General features: G+C 59.7%; 1 protein-coding gene across 7 annotated transcripts; it reads left to right on the plus strand.

Moving 5' to 3' along the window:
• Window positions 1–174: 174 nt before the first annotated feature.
• On the plus strand, window positions 175–19,225 carry GET4 (guided entry of tail-anchored proteins factor 4). Of its 7 annotated transcripts, none has more exons than XM_063708331.1 (10): window positions 332–475; window positions 5,805–5,891; window positions 9,506–9,584; window positions 10,021–10,102; window positions 10,824–10,973; window positions 14,363–14,501; window positions 15,669–15,809; window positions 16,521–16,596; window positions 16,680–16,752; window positions 18,113–19,225. In XM_063708331.1, the coding sequence occupies exons 3-10, from the start codon at window positions 9,510–9,512 to the stop codon at window positions 18,199–18,201; spliced, it is 825 nt and encodes a 274-aa protein (XP_063564401.1). In that variant the 5' UTR covers window positions 332–475; window positions 5,805–5,891; window positions 9,506–9,509; the 3' UTR covers window positions 18,202–19,225. The 7 variants fall into 7 exon arrangements, with proteins under 7 accessions (XP_055202705.1, XP_063564401.1, XP_063564400.1 ...); XM_063708330.1 differs by having other exon boundaries at window positions 335–475; window positions 5,802–5,891; XM_063708328.1 differs by lacking the exon at window positions 332–475 and adding an exon at window positions 571–1,821 and having other exon boundaries at window positions 5,802–5,857.
• Window positions 19,226–19,265: the final 40 nt, after the last annotated feature.

A 19,265-nucleotide genomic window follows, 5' to 3' on the forward strand; every position in this document is an offset into this window, starting at 1 on the left:
CCTCAGTTTCCGCGCCGCGCCCCGCCAGGCAGTTTCGTACTACCCGCCATTGTGGCGCGAGCCAGTCCTGGCCCCGGGTCACGTGCCGCTCCCGGGCCCGCCCCTGGGCCACGTGTTGCCTGCGGATCCGCCCCTGGGTCACGTGTTGCCTGCGGATCCGCCCCAGGTCACGTGCAGCCAGCCGGCGCGCCCGCCCCCGACTGCGCGCGACTCCTCGCGGGCCACCGTAGAAGGGCGTCGGGCGGCCATCGGGACGGAAGCCGGGAGGCGCTGCCGACCGCGCCTGCGACAGCGTCAGCCCTGCGCGGAGCGCCGGCCCGATGGCGGCGGCGGCGGCGATGGCCGAGCAGGAGAGCGCCCGGAACGGCGGCCGCAACCGCGGCGGCGTCCAACGTGTGGAGGGCAAGCTGCGCGCCAGCGTCGAGAAGGGCGACTACTACGAGGCGCACCAGATGTACCGGACCCTGTTCTTCAGGTACCCGCGCCCGGCCCTCGCCGCAGCCCAGCGCCCGCCCCCGCCGCCTCCCATTGGCCGCGCCGCCTCGCCCCGCGCCCCCATTGGGCCGCGCCGCTGCCCGTCGCGGGGGCGAGCTGGAGCCAGGGGCCGCGGGTCGCCCGGCGGAGGGTCTGGGCCGCGTCTCCGGGGTCTGGCCCTGTGTGGCCCGGCGCCCCCGTTTCCTCGGCCTCTGACTCCCGCCTCGGCTTCCTTTCCCTCCCCTGCGTTCCTCCCCGGCCTTCCCCTACTCCCAGCCTCCACCTGTTCCCTCCTCCGTCCCCACACGCCCCTCGGCCTTCCTCTGTCTCCTCGGCCGCCTCCCGCCTCGTCCTTCGGTCTCTCTCTCTCTCCGGCCGCCTCCCCCGCCCCACCTTGGTCTCGCTCGCTCTCTCTGGCCTTCTCCTCCTTCCTTTGCGTCTCTCTCCCCGGCCTCTCCCGGCCCCTCGTCTCTCTGTCCTCGGCCTCTCCTTGCCCCCCGCCTCGCTCTCCCTGGCCTCCCCCTGCCCCTCGTCTCTCTCTCGCCGTCCTCCCCCTGTCCTCGTCCCTTTCGGCTTCCCTCTCCTAGCCTCCACCGCCCCTGGACCTCCCCCACCTCTCCCGTGGCCTCCCCCACCTCTCCCGTGGCCTCCCCCACTCCGCTTCCTTCCGCCGGGCCTTCACCTGCTCCCCACCCCGATATCTCCCTGTCCCAGATCTCCCTGCCCGGCCTCCACCTCCCTATTCTCCGGCTCCACCGCCCCTCCCCCACCTCCCTCCACCTCTCCCTTGGCCTCCACCTGTTCCCCTCCCCGTGGCCTTCCCAGGTCTTCACCTTCCCCCCCCCGGCCCCCCGCCTTTCTCTCTCAGGCCTCCCTGCCCGGCCTCCCCCTCCCCTTCCTCTGTCTCCACCCCTCCGGGCCTCCCCTTGCCTCCCCCACCTCTCCCCTGGCCTCCACCTGTTCCGCATTCCCCCACCTCCCTGCCTCCCTCCTCCTGGCCTTCAGGTTCTCCAGCCGGACCCTACACCGGGCTCCGTAGGAAGTCGCTGGCGTTCCTCTCACCGAGGGTCCAGGCTGAGGGTGAAACCGCTTCTCTGTTGACGCCGCCCGGCCTGCCGAACCGAGTCAGCCGCCTCTGGACCTAGGCTCGGTGACACCTGCACGGCCGGTGTAGCCTGGAGGGCGAGCGCGAGCAGAGCTGGCTATGCTGGGTTAACTGCACGCCCCTCGGGACTGTGACCGCTTGGAAGTTCCAGGCTGCTGCGTGGCTTGGTTGATTCTCTTCAGGACTGCTCTGTTCCAGTATTTTTGCTGTCATACAGTTACTGGAGGATGTTCAGTTGTTCTGTGTGTGGCATTCTGTAAATTATGCATATCAGATTATCTCTTATGGTTCAGGTCAGGGAACAGTCTGGCCAGTCACTGGGAATTGGGTCTGTTTTAAAGATCATTTCAGAGGATTTAGTCTTTTCCATGGGGTACCTTTACTTCTAAACTGCCACAGGACCGTGAATGTTTTGATATTGTATTTAAAGGCAGTTGGTCTGGCGTTCATACAGTTTAGGCCTGGTTTTCAGGGGTTTTTTCCTTTTAATAAACTTTTTTTTTTTTTTTTTTTTTTTTTTGCGACGGAGTCTCGCTCTGTCTGTCCTCTGTCCCAGGCTGGAGTGCAGTGGTGGGATCTCGGCTCACTGCAACCTTCACCTCCCGAGTTCAAGCTATATTCTCCTGCCTCAGCCTCCTGAGTAGCTGGAATTACTGGTGCGCACCACCACGCCCGGCTAATTTTTGTATTTTTAGTAGAGACGGGGTTTCACCATGTTGGCCAGGCTGGTCTCGAACTCCTGACCTCGCGATCCGCCCACCTCGGCCTCCCAAAGTGCTGGGATTACAGGCGTGAGCCACCGCGCCCGGCCAGTAGACTTTACTTTTTAGAGCAGTTTTTGGTTTACAGCAAAATGGAGTGTGGTGTGTCCTGAATTCCCCCTTTGGACAGCCTCCTACCCCACAGACACCCCTCCCGAGTGGAGTCCCTCAGGGACCCATCACCCACATCGGGGTGCATGCCTGGTGTGGGGGGGATGAGGAACCCCATGAGAGCATCACACAGTGCAGCTCCACTCCCTGAAGACCCTCTGCTGGGCCTAGATTTTAAATACTTTCTTTCCATAGCAAGTGGAATTGTTACCTGGAAAACTCTGGAGGTGCCACTTTGGTTGTAGTTTGCTAGTTCATGTTTGAATTAAACACCGTCTGTCGTGCCCGGCCTGTGCCTGCGCCCCGCTGGCTGGAATGTAGCCTGGGTAAGCTAGTGGCCCGCACGCAGTGGTGCCACGTGCTGGTGAGCCCAAGCGAAGGTGGACTCAGCAGCCCCAGCCACGGAGTAGATGCCATTTCGTTGCTTAAAACACTTGTTTGTGCCAGAAAATGAGAAAAGAGGAGTGTTTGTGTCGGTAGTTGTCAATCTTACGTGACCTGAACGGGCTGGGATGAGGTCCTGGCATCTGTGTTTAGTGTTCACATTGTTTGTACGGAGCCTACTGAGCAGCCCGGGCTCAGGACAGTGCATGTGGGCCCCTGATCGTGGGCTTATGAGGAGACATCTTACATGACCTGAAGGGCAGCCTTGTTTCCAGAATTTTCTATTAACCTCAACATAGTATAAATACACACCAGCCAGGCTACATCGCATTTTACTGTTGTGTTGTAGATGCTTTTCTTCTTTGAAAACTGAGCTGTTTAATTGGTTTAGAAAGAGATTGGCGTTCCTCCTTAGATGGAGCTACTAATTTTATCTCTGGAAGAAACAAGTCTTTGATGCCTGACGTTTATAGCAATACGTTTTTAATGCCGGTTGAATTTGTCACTGAACATTTAGCAGTTCCCAAATGGCACGGGTTGTGATAGCGCCTTCAACCTGATTGTTCTTCAGGGATCAAGGCAAAGGCGTCAGGAGGCACTAAACCGTACAACGCGAGCCTTCCCGTGGGTAGAGGGGCCAGCCATGGAGCTGTGTGATGGGGAACTTTTATGTTGTTCAAGATTCACCCTGATGCCTGCCGTGCCTAGGAATTTGTATGTAAATTTTGCCCAATTTGCCGGGCGCAGTGGCTCATGCCTGTAATCCCAACACTCTGGGAGGCCGAGGCGGGCAGATCACCTGAGGTTGGGAGTTCAAGACCAGCCTGGCCAACATGGAGAAACCCTGTCTCTACTAAAAATACAGAATTAGCTGGGTGTGGTGGCGCATGCCTATAATCCCAGCTGCTCCGGAGGCTGAGGCAGGAGAATCGCTTGGACCCAGGAGGCGGAGGTTGTGGTGAGCCGAGATCACGCCACTGCGCTCCAGCCTGGGCGTCGAGAGAAACTCTGTCTCGATAAATAAATAAATATTTGCCCAGTGATTAAGCAGCAAAAATGGATCTCCCCCGAAATGAACACAGTGTTCCTTGTTTTGAGCCACTTCTGTGGTGACGAGGGATTTGTCAGTTTTGGTTTTCAGTGATGAGCCCCTCGTCAAGGGTGAATTTTCACAGTGAAACGGGGGGTGATGAGCATTCTGCTCCCTTAAGCCCTCTAGACAGCAGGCCCTGCTGGCCGCATGTGACATCGTGAGGTCACCTGGCAGGGGCACGGTGTGGCTTAGCTCGGAAAGCCTGGGCTTTGGGGTCACACGCCACCTCTTAAGGGGCCCGGGACACGTTACTGAACCTCTCAAACCTTGGCTTGGAGCCTTTCAAGCCAGGAATGAAGACTGAGTCAGCAGCGGCAGCTGTCACCTCGCTGTCACCCATTGAGACACCGTCCTTGTCTTTCCGGGGTAGAATTCCGTGTGGATTCCCAGCTCTGCTTCAGAGTACTCCATGGGTGTGTCGCTGCCAGAGAAGTCACATTCCCCAAGTTAACGCTTTTTGTTTTTTGAGACAGAGTCTTGCTCTGTCGCTCAGGCTGGAGAGCAGTGGCGCGATCTCGGCTCACTGCAGCCTCTGCCTCTTGGGTTCAGGCAATTCTCGTGCCTCAGCCTCATGAGTAGCTGGGACTACAGGCGCCCGCCACCACGCCTGGCCAATTTTTGTATTTTTTGTAGAGACGGAGTTTCACCACGTTGGCCAGGCTGGTCTCGAACTCCTGACCTCAGGTGATCCGCCCGCCCCAGCCTCCCAAAGTGCGGGGATTATAGGTGGGAGCCATAGCACCCAGCCATTTTTTAAAATGCTTTTCTGTCAATAAATATATGTAATTGCACATTTACATTTAAATATTTATGTAAAGTGTATAATTTGATGAGGTCTGACATGAATGAACTATGACCAGTCAAGACATGGAAGATACCACGGCTCTGTGGGGCTCTGCAACCAGGCATCCTCGCCCCCACTCCCACCCCACCCCACCCCACCCCATCCCAGGCACCCGTGCATCTGCGGGCTGCACTTAGGTGAGGTGGCGTTTCCTGGAGTTTTACGTATGTGGAGTCGCAGTGTGCACTCTCTGTCTAACCGCTTGAATTCATTCACCACGGAGGCTGGGAGACTCCTCCGGGAGCGTCCGCAGTTCCTTTTATCGCTGAGTGGTTTTCCCTGTGTGTCTCCAGCACAATCGTTTATCCCTTCAGCTGTCAGGTAAATTTACCAAAAGATACTGTTTGTTGACTTATTTTTAAATATTCTTATGTTTATTTTAGCCTCGGGCAGGTGTGCAGCCTTTGTTGATTTATTTTTAAATATGCTAATGTTTATTTTAGCCTCAGGTCTGTGTGCAGGCTTGGTATATATGTAAACTCGTGACTTGGGTTTGTCGTACAGATCATTTCAGCACCGGGTACCAAGCATGGGTACCTGACAGTTTTGTTAAAATGGTTTTCTGAGCCTCTCCCTCTTCCCTCAGGCCGGCCCCAGTGTGTGTTGTTGGCCTGTTTCTGTCCCTGTGTTCTCATCATTCAGCTTCCACTTGTAAGTGGGGAAGTGCAGTGCCTGGGATTCTGTCCCCGCATTAGTTTGCGAAGGATAATGGCCTCCATCCAAGTTCCTGCAAAGGGCGTGATCTCGTTCCTTTTTATGGCTGCATAGTATTCCGCGGTGTATGTGGACCACATCCTCTTTATCCGTCTGCCGCTGACAGGCCCCAGCTTGATTCCATGTAGGTGCTGTTGTGAGTGGTGCTGCAGTGGGCATTTGAGTGCGTGCGTCTTCATGGTAGAGCCATTTAGAGTCCTCTAGGCATAACCCAGGAGTGGGGCTGCTGGGTCGAACGGTAGTTCTGTTTGTAGTTCTTTTAAGAATTGCCAGACTGCTTTCCAGGATGGTTCAACTAATTTACACTCCCACCAGCAGGTACAAGCGTTCCCAAGAGATGCCATTTTAACTCACAGCCACAGCAGTCGAAGGTGAAGGAGAGGGAAGGAATTGGGAACCCAGCAGGTTGGTGTCCCTGGATGTGTGCCCCGCAGAAGTCGGGCAGCAGTTCCTGGTTCGTGTGGTTACGCTAGAGAGAAGCCGACCTGGTTCATCTGGTTACGCTAGAGAGCAGCTGACCTTGCCCCGTGGATGGCGCGAGTTATGGGCGGCCGACCTTGACCCCGGGGATGGCGCGGGTTGTGGGCGGCCGACCTTGCCCCGGGGATGGCACGGGTTGTGGGCGGCCGACCTTGCCCCGGGGATGGCGCGGGTTGTGGGCGGCCGACCTTGCCCCGGGGAGGGCGCGGGTTGTGGTCGTCACCTGATTTCTCCAGACTTCTCCCTGCTGGGACGAGGAGTCAGCTCCCAGGCCAATTGGATTATTGGGGCACTTCGGAGCCACCATGCAGGTCTTGAGGAGCCTCAGCCTTGGCTGTAGTATTTGTAGACTGGCATTTAGAAACTCGGTGTGGCTGAGACCGCAGCCCAGGAGGCTGTGACCTGCGGCAGCCGCCCCCCTGTCTGCCCGCACGGTCGTGGGTCTGGTTCCTCCTGCAGTGTGTTTGCGTGATTTTTTTTATTGCGGCGTCTGACCTTCTTTTGTCTCTTTAGTCATCTAAAGAGATGTTTAAAAGGAAAATGGTCTAGTGTGTGCTGTGCACACCGTAGCCCAGGGCCTAAGAGGAGCGTCTTGTGAAGGAGCGGTACTGGCTGGCTCAGGTCCCTTCTCGGAGTGACTCCTGGCAGAGCAGAGCAGTCCTCAGCCCTCCTTAACAGGCGCGTCCAGCCAGCCCTGCGTCGGGGCGTGAGTGCGCTTTAGCTCGCGGCAGTCGGCGGAGGGGTCCTTGTGAAATCTCCTCTGGCCCCCTGTCCCGAGGCACCTGTGTGTGTCTTGAGTATTTCCTCTTCATCCTTCACGTGTCCCTGACAGCTGAACGCGCAAGCCAGCTTCCGTCTGCCGAGAGAGAAGGGCGGGATTCGCCCCATGAGCTCAGTCTGTCTTCATTTGACACTGACAGTCTCAGCCACTAGTTCTAATGCTTGCGTTTCTGTGTTCTGCTTTTTAATGTTTTTGTAAGAGAAGAGCAAAATCAGCTAGTTTGTTTGCCCAGACACTTTGCTCTGTGGATACAGATGTTTTGGCCGACAGAGAGCACCAGCGCTCGCTGGCTTTCAGCGCCTGTCAGCAGGCAGAAGCCGTTTCCCTATCTGGAAGGCACGTCTGGGTGTCCACACGGCACGGCCAATAGTGCGCAGCGTGCAGAGCCGGGCCGGGAGAAGGCCCGGCCATGCCCAGCTGCCCCCCACTCTCCCCGGCCTTGGGCTTGAGAGGGTACCTGTCCTGGCTTAGTCACCTGGAAACCAAAATCCTTTGCAGCTTCCAGAATTTTCCAGTACAGGAGGAGAAGCCGTCCACGTTCAGAGCCGCCTTAGACGGTTTGCCTGTCACCGGCATTCCTGGACCTGGAAACGGGTGCCCCCAGCCAGGCCGCGGACCACTGTGTGCCCAGAATTCTCCTCCCGTCCTTTTTCCCCTTGCCCGGCTCCCAGCTGCCCAGGGAAGAAAGGAGCCGGCCGCAAGGCGCAGTCCAAACCAGGCCGGGGGCCGTGACCATTGGCAGTGCCCCCCAGAGCAGGTTTCTCATGCAGGAATATGGGTCACTGCCTTCCAGGGAGTCCTTTTTTTCTTCTGGTTTCTAAGTGGCCACCTCTTGCTTTACCTCAGATAGAAGCATCCAGAACGCTGTAGTATCGGCAAAAGCAGAAGCCGGTGTGGTGCTTGCTCAGGGTCGGTGCATGCGGTTCTGCCCATGGCCCCACTGGCGGCATCGTGAGGCCGGGTGTGTCTGGGAGCTTGTTTTTCCAGAGTGCCCTGTGCCAGACAGCTCCCGGCCTCCTCTGAGTCAGTCACGGCCCTGCGGGACTGGAACTAGGACGGCCGGTCACAGAGTCAGTGGTCCTGTCGAGGCTCCTGCTGTGGTGTTGGGGTGGGTCTCCCTCCAGAACCTTCACTGTGCGGGGAGCACAGCAAAACCCGAGGCCTGCCGATGGCCTGCAGGCTGACGGGGGGCGGGGGCACTTTCTCTCTTGGGTGCAGGCTTTTCCCTCCTGGTGCCCTGCCTCTGTGCAGCACGAAGGGGTCTCCTGTGGGGGGAGGGCCTGTGTGCCAGGCTAATGAGATGCCCGGATGTGGCGGGGCTGTCTGTGTTTGGGGTCCCTGGCTGTGGTGCCTTCTGAAGAGGAACCCTTTTCTGTGGTTAACTGAGCATCCAGCCCTTTGCGTTCTCGGCTGGCCTTCCTGTCCTGGCAACACCAAGGTCATTCTGGTCCTCAGTGGCGTTGCTGTGTCTCTTTATCACCTCCACTGCAATTGTTTTTTGTTTGTTTGTTTTGGGGGGATGGCGCCTCGCTCTGTCATCCGTCTAGGCAGTGGTGCAATCATGGCTTACTGCAGCCTTGACCACCCGGACTCAAGCAGTCCTCCCACCTCAGCCTCCCGAGCAGCTGGGACCACAGGTGCACACCACCATGCCCAGCTAATTTCTGTGTTTTTTGTAGAGACAAGGTCTCACTATGTTGCCCAGGCCAGTCTCAAACTCATGAGCTCAAGCGATCCTCCCACCTCAGCCTCCCAAAGGGCTGAGATTACAGGTGTGAGCCCCCGAATCCGGTGTGCACTGCTGTTTACTTAGTATTTTTCTTTAACTAGATGTATTTTTAAACAAGGCTTTGTCCAAGGACATTTGGCTCGCAGGCACAGAGCTGATTAACTCGTTATGTATCTTTTGATAATAAGGCAGTGATAATTAAGAAAAACGTGTAGCCGATGAAATAACATGTTCTGGGCCCCACCACTAGACTGGGAGGTGCAGCACATCCCAGCAGAGGCTGCCTCCTGCCCTCCACGCCTGCTGCTCTCGCAGGCAGGGGCTCTGCTGCTTACATCAGTGCGGCCATCTCGGCTTCTCTCCACATCGTCTGTCACGCGCTGGTCCCCACCATACCTCTCGCCACCCCATGCCTCTGTCCCTGTGCGGCCTGAGGAGCTCCAGCTTTCCCTGCCAGCGGGGCTCTGGGAGTGGGGACGTGATGCAGGGCGAGCATGATGCAACGGGGCACCCCAGACCCTTCCCTCCCGTCGGGGGAGGGATGTGGCCCGCAGAGGGCAGGGACACTGGCCCCGTGGGGGAAGCAGGTGCTGTCACAGCCTTTACTGTCCCCCGTGGGACCCCAGCCTGGAGCCCCCCATCCTTTGGCTCCTGCCTGTGGCCGCTCAACTCTCAGGTGGCCACATGCACATCTCCTGTTCCTTCCCTGCGCCCTGCCCTGCCCAGTGGCCTTTCTGGTCCCAGCTACCGAAACTGGTGAGCTGCTCCAGGGTGAGGCTGCTTTCTGGCTCCTGGTGTATTTGGACACAGATAGGCCCTTAGTGTCCAGAGGCGCCCCACGCAGCCCTCATGGTCAGCAGGACACCCAGGATAGACCCCCTCCACGCAGCACCTGGGCCCTGGGAGCGGCTGCTTTTAGGATGCCACCTGTTCCTGGGCGCCTCGTTTTTAGCTTCTGACCTGAAGATGAGCGGGGAGCGCGGTGGCGAGGGCACATGGGCGCGGCTCATGGTCTCCTCTCTGTGGCAGGTACATGTCCCAGAGCAAGCACGCGGAGGCCCGGGAGCTCATGTACTCGGGAGCCCTGCTCTTCTTCAGCCATGGCCAGGTAAGCTGTCTTGCTTCCTCCTGCGTCCCTTTCTGCTCCGGGCGGGTAAGTGGAGGTGGGAATGACCTCCCACCTCCACTGATGGGCAACCTTGCGCTGCCCTGGGCCTCGGCCACTGGGGCTGTGGGTGGCAGAGGGGCCCAGAGTCCCCCCCCCGGCTTGGCTGCTCCACTCTCAAGGCTGGGGCTCTGCGCTGCTTTTGTGCACGATGGGGCTGAGAGGGCGTTGTGTTGGTATAAACGGCCCTGTCCATTTTCATCTGATTCTCGGCCAGGAGCTCTCTTTTTCGGCGGCATTGCCGAGGGACGTGGTGCTCAGAATAGACTCCTCAGCACCGGCCGCACTCTGGTTTCTGCTGGAAACCCAGCCTTGTCTTTGCTGTCCTGAACAGGTCAGGGCTTTGTTCTTGATTCTTGTGTGTTGCTTTCTCTTGTAGCAAAACAGTGCAGCAGACTTGTCCATGCTGGTCCTGGAGTCCCTGGAGAAGGCGGAAGTGGAGGTGGCTGACGAGCTGCTGGGTGAGCATCCGGCCCTTCACCCCGGGACCCTGTGACAGCGGCCCCAGTACGCCCCTCCCCGGGCCTCTGCGCTGTGTTTCGTATCTGCGTTTGGGGGTCTTGTGTGCTGTGGGGTGAACTCTGCTGCAGAGGCAGTTCCCACCCGGTCCCAGTGAGCCAGGCCCCCTGGCTGACCCTGGCGCGCGAGCACACGGCAGGCTGAACAGGACCTGCTGTGATTCGTAGGCAGGGCATGACTGGGGTCCTGTCCTCTCCACTGCTCCGATGGACAGTGGCCTCCCCGCCAGCTGGCAAGGTGGGGCACCGCTTTGGCTTGTCGGCCTGTCCTGTCGGGTGACGTGCGGATGGCAGAGCCCTTCTGTGAGCTGCCCGGCTGCGAGTCCCACTCCTAGTCCCTGCTGCTCTGGGAGATGCTCCGGGTCAGAGCCAGGTACCCAGGGCGGCCACAGCTGTTCCTGGACTCCAGCTCCCCACGGCACCTTCCCCAGCCCCCGCCTCGGCCAGGGCATCTGTCCTTCCTTCCTCGCTGTGCTCTGGGGCACATGGCGCTGGCACTGCGGTGGGCAGCTCAGTGTGGTGGTCCACGGCTCACTCAGGGACGCCCCGCAGGTTCCTCTCCCTGTTAAGTAGTTGCGGATGGAAATCCACTTCTGTGAGGCATGTGGGACAGAGAGCCGGAGTTGCCGTGCATTCCTCTGATGAGGGTCTGTGCTGTTTGCAGAAAATCTGGCTAAAGTGTTCAGCCTGATGGACCCCAACTCTCCTGAGCGCGTGGCCTTTGTGTCCAGAGCCCTGAAGTGGTCCAGTGGGGGCTCCGGGAAGCTGGGCCACCCCCGGCTGCACCAGCTGCTGGCCCTCACCCTGTGGAAAGGTAGGCCTGGGGCCAGGGCAGGCGTGGGCACCTCTCTGCTCTCGGCGTTGATTTGCACCGTGCGTTCCAATACATCAGGGTCGCCCACCAGGGCAGGGATGGGGTTTCACCCTGTGGTCTCGCGGGCCGGTCCGTGGAGGCCCATGCGCCACGCTAAGCCCGGGATCAGAGCCACTGCACCCGAGAAGCTGCGAGAAGGGAGGCAGGCGGCCGCCTCTCCAGGCCTTCCCGTGGGACGTTCTGACCCTCAGGGAGGCAGCCGTGCCTTCTCGGGGCCTGTGCGTGCTGCTGCTCCTTTCTGGAATGTTCTTTCCAGCGCTGGGATGGTGCTGTGCCCTGTGTTTCTGCTTTACGCTGACCTCATCTTCTGATGAAGCCTTTGCGGGGATGGATCACCCTGTGGTAGGGTCTGCTGTCTGCGTGGTGTGGTTGGTGTTTTTAGTTCCAGATCTGCAGCTCTGAGGCGGGAGTGGTGCTGGGTAGATGCTCATTGAGTGACTTGAACGAGATGCTAATGGGGGTTTAGAAGCGTCCTCCCCAGGCCATTCCCTGGGATGGCACGTGGCCCCAGCGCTGTGAGATGGTTTCCTTCCTGCCGTCAGGAGGCCTGCTCGGGTCTGCATGTGCCTGGGCTTGGCGGGTGGGGAGGCGGCACCCAGGGCAGCCCCCGCATTGGAAGCTCTAGGAACTTGGATCTAGGCTGAAGGCCTTTGCTCTAGAGTTCCGGGCTGCTGAGCTTGGAACAGCTCCTCCTAGACACAGCGCGGCACGGGAGCAGCTGCATGAGGGCCCACGTACTCTGCACACGTCAGCAGCCCGTCCGACCTTGTCCCTGGTCATGCAAAACACACGCCCATCCAACCTCCGACCTTGTTCCTGGTCATGCAGGTTCCACCTGGGCTGTGACGGGAGGCTTGGCGCCCTCAGGCACCTGGCAGGCTTTCCCGACCTTCTCCCTTCGCGACAGGAATGGGAAGTGAGCAAATCCAAGTAGAATTAGGAGGCTCTCCTCAGAGGAGCCTGGCGGAACCCGGTCCTGGCTGTGCCGAGTGGCGGGGCACCCACAGGGAGATGAGCCGGTGCCTATCTCTCGCCTCAGTCTCCCCGTGGTCGCCTCCTTCCTCAGAAGGGGCTGGCCCAGGCTGGTGCCTCCTTGGCCCCTGGAGCATACCTGCTGCCGCCTTCCCTGGCCTCTGGCGACAGCAGGCCTCCCGTACTCCACCTGTCACCAAGCCAGCATGGCTCCACACAGAACACGGCCGCAGACAACCCTCCTGTGTCCTGCATAGCGAACCGCTGCTCTGCGTGGGCCCCACTGTCGGGTTAGGGAGGCAGGAGCTGCCCCCACCCCCACCCCCTGCCCGGGAGCTGTCATCTGTCTTTCGGATGAGTCAGGAACAAATGCATCAACACTGGGTGGTCGCCCTCGCCACTCCTGTGCACGGGCCCTGTGGGGAGAGCCAGGCAGTGGGTGGTGTGGGACAGGTGATGCCCATGCCCAGTGCTCAGGAGACCTGCATGGCAGCTCCTAAGATAGGTACAAGCGATCATAAGGAGGGATGTACGTGTCTTATCTCCCCACCCACCACGGGATCAGGTTGAGGCCGTCCAGGGAGTGCGTGGGAGGGCTGCGCTCGGCGCATCTGCAGAGATCCCCTGAAGAGGGCCCCTGGCTGCCTCCCAGTGGGGTAGGTGCGGGCCCAGGTCCCCGACACCGTGACGGTGCTGTGGGACTTTGATGGACCTCACCCGGGGAGCCCAGGCCTGCTCCACGGCAAGGTGGCCACGCGCTGCCTCTGCAGTCCTGAGCATAGGCTCCATACGGGACCTGAGGCCTGGGCTCCATGACACTTGGGCTATGTGCTTCCCTGGTGCTTCCCTCCTGGGGATGAAATCACACCCATAGGTAAAGGTTTGGGAGTGGAGGGAGACAACAGGAGACAAGGCAAGGTGACGAGGACTCTGGCAGCCACAAAGACAGCGGGAGGGCCCTGGAGGCTCCTGTTGGGCAGCGCAGTCAGGAAAGGACCCACTAGGTGAGAGAGGCAGGCGCCTGGTGAGTGCTGAGATCTGCACCACGAGAAGGGCTGGGCTCCCAAGGCATGCATGGGGTCTGGGAGTGGAGGGAGCGTGAGCAGGTGTTAGGACGGGCCTGGGAGTGGAGGGAGTGTGAGCGGGTGTTAGGACGGGTCTGGGAGTGGAGGGAGTGTGAGCGGGTGTTAGGACGGGCCTGGGAGTGGAGGGAGCGTGAGCGGGTGTTAGGACGGGTCTGGGAGTGGAGGGAGTGTGAGCGGGTGTTAGGACGGGCCTGGGAGTGGAGGGAGTGTGAGCGGGTGTTAGGACGGGTCTGGGAGTGGAGGGAGCGTGAGCGGGTGTTAGGACGGGCCTGGGAGTGGAGGGAGCGTGAGCGGGTGTTAGGACGGGCCTGGGAGTGGAGGGAGCGTGAGCGGGTGTTAGGACGGGCCTGGGAGTGGAGGGAGCGTGAGCGGGTGTTAGGACGGGTCTGGGAGTGGAGGGAGCGAGAGTGGGTGTTACGATGGGGTCTGGGAGTGGAGGGAGTGTGAGCGGGTGTTAGGACGGGCCTGGGAGTGGAGGGAGTGTGAGCGGGTGTTAGGACGGGCCTGGGAGTGGAGGGAGTGTGAGCGGGTGTTAGGACGGGCCTGGGAGTGGAGGGAGTGTGAGCGGGTGTTAGGACGGGCCTGGGAGTGGAGGGAGTGTGAGCGGGTGTTAGGACGGGCCTGGGAGTGGAGGGAGTGTGAGCGGGTGTTACGATGGGGCCTGGGAGTGGAGGGAGCGAGAGCGGGTGTTAGGACGGGCCTGGGAGTGGAGGGAGCGTGAGCGGGTGTTAGGACGGGCCTGGGAGTGGAGGGAGCGAGAGCGGGTGTTAGGACGGGCCTGGGAGTGGAGGGAGCGTGAGCGGGTGTTAGGACGGGCCTGGGAGTGGTGTGTGTTCATGAGATGTTGAGGGTTGGTCGTTGGGTCCGTGTGGTGAGGGCATCAGGCTGGTTTCTGCTGTTGGTTTGCAGCCGAGGTGCACTGGCCTGGGCCCTGATCACATTGCTTCTGGTAGGTGAGAAGGGTCACACAGTAACACTAACTGGTTATCACAACGCACATTAGTGTGGTTGGATTAAGCAGCTCCAAGAGCTTGGAGAGTAAAGGTGTCGCATAGCTGAGTGACTTTTCCCCGTGGATCTGTTGATTTGCTGCTGCGTGTGAGGCCTGGGCTGGCTCTGAGTCCCTATCAGGACCTCTGCCTGTGGGCTCTGGCTGGGCTCTCCTCCAGGGTGGGCAGGTGGGCTAGAATTAACATGGAGTGTCTTTCTCCCTTTCCTGTTCTGTGTTATATTCCTGAAATGTGTTTACATTTTTCTGTCTTTCCTTCGCAGAACAAAACTATTGTGAGTCGAGGTATCATTTTCTGCACTCAGCGGACGGGGAGGGCTGTGCCAACATGCTGGTGGAGTATTCCACGTCCCGCGGCTTCCGCAGCGAGGTGGACATGTTCGTGGCCCAGGCCGTGCTACAGTAGGTGTCTGTGGCTCTTCGGGTCTTGGCTTCCGTTGCTGCCTTGGCCGGGTGGCCTTAGAGCAGGTCCCCTTGTCCCCTGTCCGAGCTGAGCTGCAGGATAAACTGAGTTCACTCTGGGCAGAGCCCACAGTGCACTTGTCAGCCTGACCCATGATTTTTCATAAGTTTAACCAATTTTAAGAAGTATTTTAGAAACTCCCCCTTTCCCGACGGGCACTGGAGTGCCCTACACACACCCCTCTCACCCACTGCCGGGAGGCCCCGTGGTCTCTGCTGTACTCAGGCCTGCCTCGGCCGGTTCTTTCCCGCAGTATCTGGAAATGCGTGGAATTGTGAGCATCTGCTCTGCGGCCCCTCCTGCCAGCTCGCTGGGGCGTCCTGCAGGCCGGGCTCCGGGCGCTGTCTGCTCCTGCGTGGTCCCTCCCGCCAGCTCGCTGGGGCGTCCTGCAGGCCAGGCTCCGGGCGCTGCCTGCTCCAGGGGCTGGCCTTCGCTTCCTTTCTCACGAAAGCCTTACTTGTGCCCGTCAGTTTCTTCCCACAGAACAAATACGGATTTCAAGGCGGGCGTTGGGGATTTGATGTAGGATTTGGGGACAGACATCCTCTGACATCAGCGCTGCCCGCCGCGGAGCTTTGCCAGGAGCTGGCGTCCGTGACTTAAGTGAAAAGCTGGGTCAAACCCAGAGCTCCCTGGCTCTGCGCCACACCGTGTACATGTTTTCTCTGGGCTGACAGTAGCCCTGCCCCTGGGGCGCTGAGCCCTCCCCGTGGGTTCTCGAACAGAAGCCAGGGTCTGTGCGGCACCCGCCAGCTGCTGGGCCATGGCAGAGTGTTCTGGTGCGGGCCAGCGCCTGACGGGTGCATGCAGCCTTAGGAGAGGAGAGCTTGCTCAGTGCATCACGTAGTCAGGGCTCAGGCTGGGGTCCGGCTCCAGAGCCTGGTCACCTTCCCAAGCTTCATTCTCTTCACCTGTGAATTGCAGGCTTCCCTGGTGTGCCCTGCACGTGAGGGAAGACACGCGTGAAGCATTGGGTCCCTCCATGGCCTGGGGCCGCGGGGACCGTGGGTGCACGAGCTTAGGAAGGACATGTCAGAGGCCGGCGCCTGTGCGGGCAGAAGCTGTGTCCTCCAGTCCTTCCACCACCAGCATGTTCTCATTTCCAGGTTTCTCTGTTTAAAAAACAAAAGTAGCGCATCGGTGGTCTTCACGACGTACACCCAGAAGCACCCATCCATCGAGGACGGGCCTCCGTTTGTGGAGCCGCTGCTTAACTTCATCTGGTTCCTGCTGCTGGCTGTGGACGGGTGCGTCTTGGGATCCTGCAGGGGGAGGGGGCTGTGAATGTGCGGGTTGTGTGTAGACGTGGTGGTGGTGATAGCTGTGTGGGTGTGTGTGCAAGTGTAGCCATGGTGTGGGTAGCCGTGTGGGTGTATGTATAGGGTATGAGTGCTGGGTGTAGACGTGGCATGGGTGTGTGTGGTCTGTTGGGTGTAGACATGGTAGTGTGGGTACCTGTGTGGGTGTATGTGCAAGTGTAGACATGGCGTGGGGGTGTGTTGGGCCTCTGGTAGTGTGGGTGTGTGCAGGTGTAGGGGTGTGTGCAGGTGTAGGGGTGTGGGGTAGCTGTGTGTGTGTGTAGACGTGTATGCAGGTGTCAGTGCAGGTGTAGACGGCGTATGTGCAGGTGTTGCGTGTCTGGTGTGGGTAGTTGGGGTGCGGGCAGGTATGTGTGTTGTGTGTAGACGTGTGGGTAGCTGTGGGGGTGTGCAGGTGTGTGGACTGGGTATAGACGTGGCATGGGTTGCTGGGTGTGTGCGCAGGTGAGTGTTGGGCGCGGGCGTGGTGGTGTGTGCAGGTGAGTCTTGGGCGCGGGCGTGGTGGTGTGTGCAGGTGAGTGTTGGGCGCGGGTGTGGTGGTGTGTGCAGGTGAGTGTTGGGCGCGGGTGTGGTGGTGTGTGCAGGTGAGTGTGGTCCTGTCCTGCTCACCCAGCACATCCCTGTGTCTCTCTGTCCCAGTGGGAAGCTGACGGTGTTCACTGTGCTGTGTGAGCAGTACCAGCCATCCCTCCGGCGGGACCCGATGTACAACGAGGTGAGGGCTTGGGGCTGGGGAGGGAGGAGGGGACCCCACGGTCTGGGTCCGCCCACTCTGAGCCCGCTGCCTGTGCCTTACAGTACCTCGACCGCATAGGACAGCTGTTCTTTGGCGTCCCGCCCAAGCAGACGTCTTCCTACGGGGGCCTGCTCGGTAAGCCGGGGTGCCTTTGTCACGCCCACTGCAGCCCTGGGTCGGTGTGGGGTCATCGTCTCTGCCCAAGCAGGTCCAGTGCAGTCCTTCACGTGGAAGTGGTTTTCTGCTCTTTTAACTGTTTCTCAGTTTACTTTTGTTAGTAGGAAATTAGATTTCAGAGTTGAGAATTCTGGCACGGTGGCTCCCAGCCCCGTCTCCACTCCAGAGCTCCCCATCCCTGAGGTGTCTTCTATTTCCTGGCAGGGATCACATCGCGTGGCTGGCTGCATGCTCCCCCGTCTCTCTGTGCGCCATGCTATGTGGCCTCCATGAGCCTGGTGTGCCTGGGACGCTGCCGGCCGTCGTGCTGGGGCAGGCAGTGCTGCTGTGGTTGTGGGGTCGCAGCGGGGCGGGTGTCTCACTGTGGGTGGTGGTTCATGGCACCACGGGAGAGGCCCCTCACTGAGCCGCCTGCCTTCCCAGCGTCACCTGTCCGGGTTTATTTTAGTGGGAGGTGTGAGGTGGTGACCTCTCCCACAGATGTCTGCCCTGGTGCAGCTGCGTCCTGTGGCAGGCCCCGTCCTCCCCGGATGCCCCGCCATACACCCTGGCCCTCACCGTGCCCCGTGACACAGGCGCCTCCACCCCGACACCCGTCAGGAGCGCCCTGACTCTTCTGACTCTCCAGTTGAAACCGCAGCCTGAGCTCCCGTTCAACAGAAGCGCCGTCAGGGCGTGTCCTGAGATGGGGTGACGTCGTGGATAAGAGAGGGTGACACCGCCACGGTCGTGTCTTTGTATTCAAAGAACACGGTGTAACATCTCGTTTGGGTTCAGGAGACTTTTGGAACTTTGGCTTTGTACGTACAGAGTAGTTGTTGATTGGATTAAAATCAGATGACAGTGACCACAGTTGGCCCCTGTGGGAGCAGCCATTGAAGCTTTGGCACATCCAGTCGATTCGTGTGTCACCGTAGGGTGCAGCGCACGTGTGCTCTACAGCCGCACTTCTCTGTTGAAAAATATCTTTCCGGGAGGTTGTGTTGGTTCTGTAGGTCCCTCCGTGGCTCCTGTTGGTGGGTGTGGAGGGTGGTTCTGTAGGCCCCCGTGGCTGCTCCATGGCCCCGTTGGTGGACGTGGGAGGGCGGTTCTGTGGAGTCCCCGGTGGCTGCTCCGTGTTTGAGTATCTCTGTGGTCGTCAGCTCCCTGTCCTCCAGGTCCTGTCCCGGGGTTCCTGGGTCGTAGACAGTAGCGTTGTGAGGCTTTTGCTTGTTCCATGGGACACTGGGACACCTTGTGAGACGTTTGTGGGAAGGAGGGGCTTGGGGGCCTGTGGGAGGCTGCCCAGGCCTGACTGCCATGGTGTTTTTCTTTGCAGGGAACCTTCTGACCAGCCTCATGGGCTCCTCAGAGCAGGAGGAGGGGGAGGAGAGCCCCAGCGACGGCAGCCCCATCGAGCTGGACTGAACAGGCCGGGCCACGTGGAGACACCACGGTCGACGACGGCTCGAGGGACGTTTCAGAGGCGAGTCCTGGGTGGCTCCTCGCCTTGGGGGCTCCTGGCCCTGAGGCTGGCGGTGGCCGCATGCCGGCGCGTGTCTGTTTCTGTGCGGCGGCTCAGGGTGGCGCGGCTGCCGCTCGCTGTGCTGCTGGGACCCAAGAGTGGGGCGTCGCCCCTGCTGGCCGCCACGTCCCCCGAGATTGACCCACAATAAAGCACAGGCCTTACCGCGGCGTCACCCTCTCCCACTCCTTTGTTCTGGGTCCTTTCGGGAGGGCTGATGGGCGGCACAGGAGGCCCGTCCTCAGGGGGGCTGCGCACATCACGCTCCTTGCCGGGCGTCCAGCACAGCTGCGGTCACCAAAGCAGGTGCTGGCCCTCGGACCTGAGAGCCCAGCCAGGGCCCATGTGGTCTGCAAATGGGAGCGGCTGTTTTTGAACACGGGGTCATTCTGCAGTCACGACGAACCGGTCCCCGTCGCAGACGGAGCGCACGTGCCCTGCGCCAGCCACATCCTCACGCTCGGTGGAGGGACGCGTGCGGCGGGACGGTGCCCACGGGTACTTGCAGCTGTGTCCCATGTGGCATCCCAGAGCTGCGCCCTGCTGGTCTCTGTGAGCGCCACGCTGCTGTGCTGGAAATGCCATTTTAAAAAGGGATACCGTGGGACTCTGCCCGTGTCTTTCATGACGCAATATTTATTTGTATTGGGTGATGATGATTGATTCTTTCGACCTAACATTTTAGGTTTTAACCAAATAACCGGTCCAGGAGTGAGCAGCTCCGTTCTGTCACAGATGCTACTCCAAATGTTACCAGAACAATGACAAAAGGGGAGACGCTCTATTTTTTCACAGTTAAATGACAGTTGTAGATGGATACGCAGTTGTGCATGGGAAGGGGAAACGCACAGCTTTATTTACTGTAAAGTGGAATTTAAGGAAGGCTTGTGTGAACCGTTGCGCATAAATAAACCCTTTCTACCGGGCTGTGCGACGCTGGTCCTTTCTCGGGCGCTGGTGTGGGGAT

Source organism: Gorilla gorilla, chromosome 6, assembly GCF_029281585.2.
Source record: "Gorilla gorilla gorilla isolate KB3781 chromosome 6, NHGRI_mGorGor1-v2.1_pri, whole genome shotgun sequence".
Lineage (NCBI taxonomy): Eukaryota > Metazoa > Chordata > Mammalia > Primates > Hominidae > Gorilla > Gorilla gorilla.

Coding starts and splice junctions, on each gene's coding strand:
- GET4 (XM_055346727.2), top strand. CDS start 7,665: ATGCGGTTCTGCCCATGGCCCCACTGGCGGCATCGTGAGGCCGGGTGT. Junction 7,856..9,505: donor GCTCCTGCTGTGGTGTTGGG/GTGGGTCTCCCT, acceptor TCTCTGTGGCAG/GTACATGTCCCAGAGCAAGC. Junction 9,585..10,020: donor TCTTCTTCAGCCATGGCCAG/GTAAGCTGTCTT, acceptor TTTCTCTTGTAG/CAAAACAGTGCAGCAGACTT.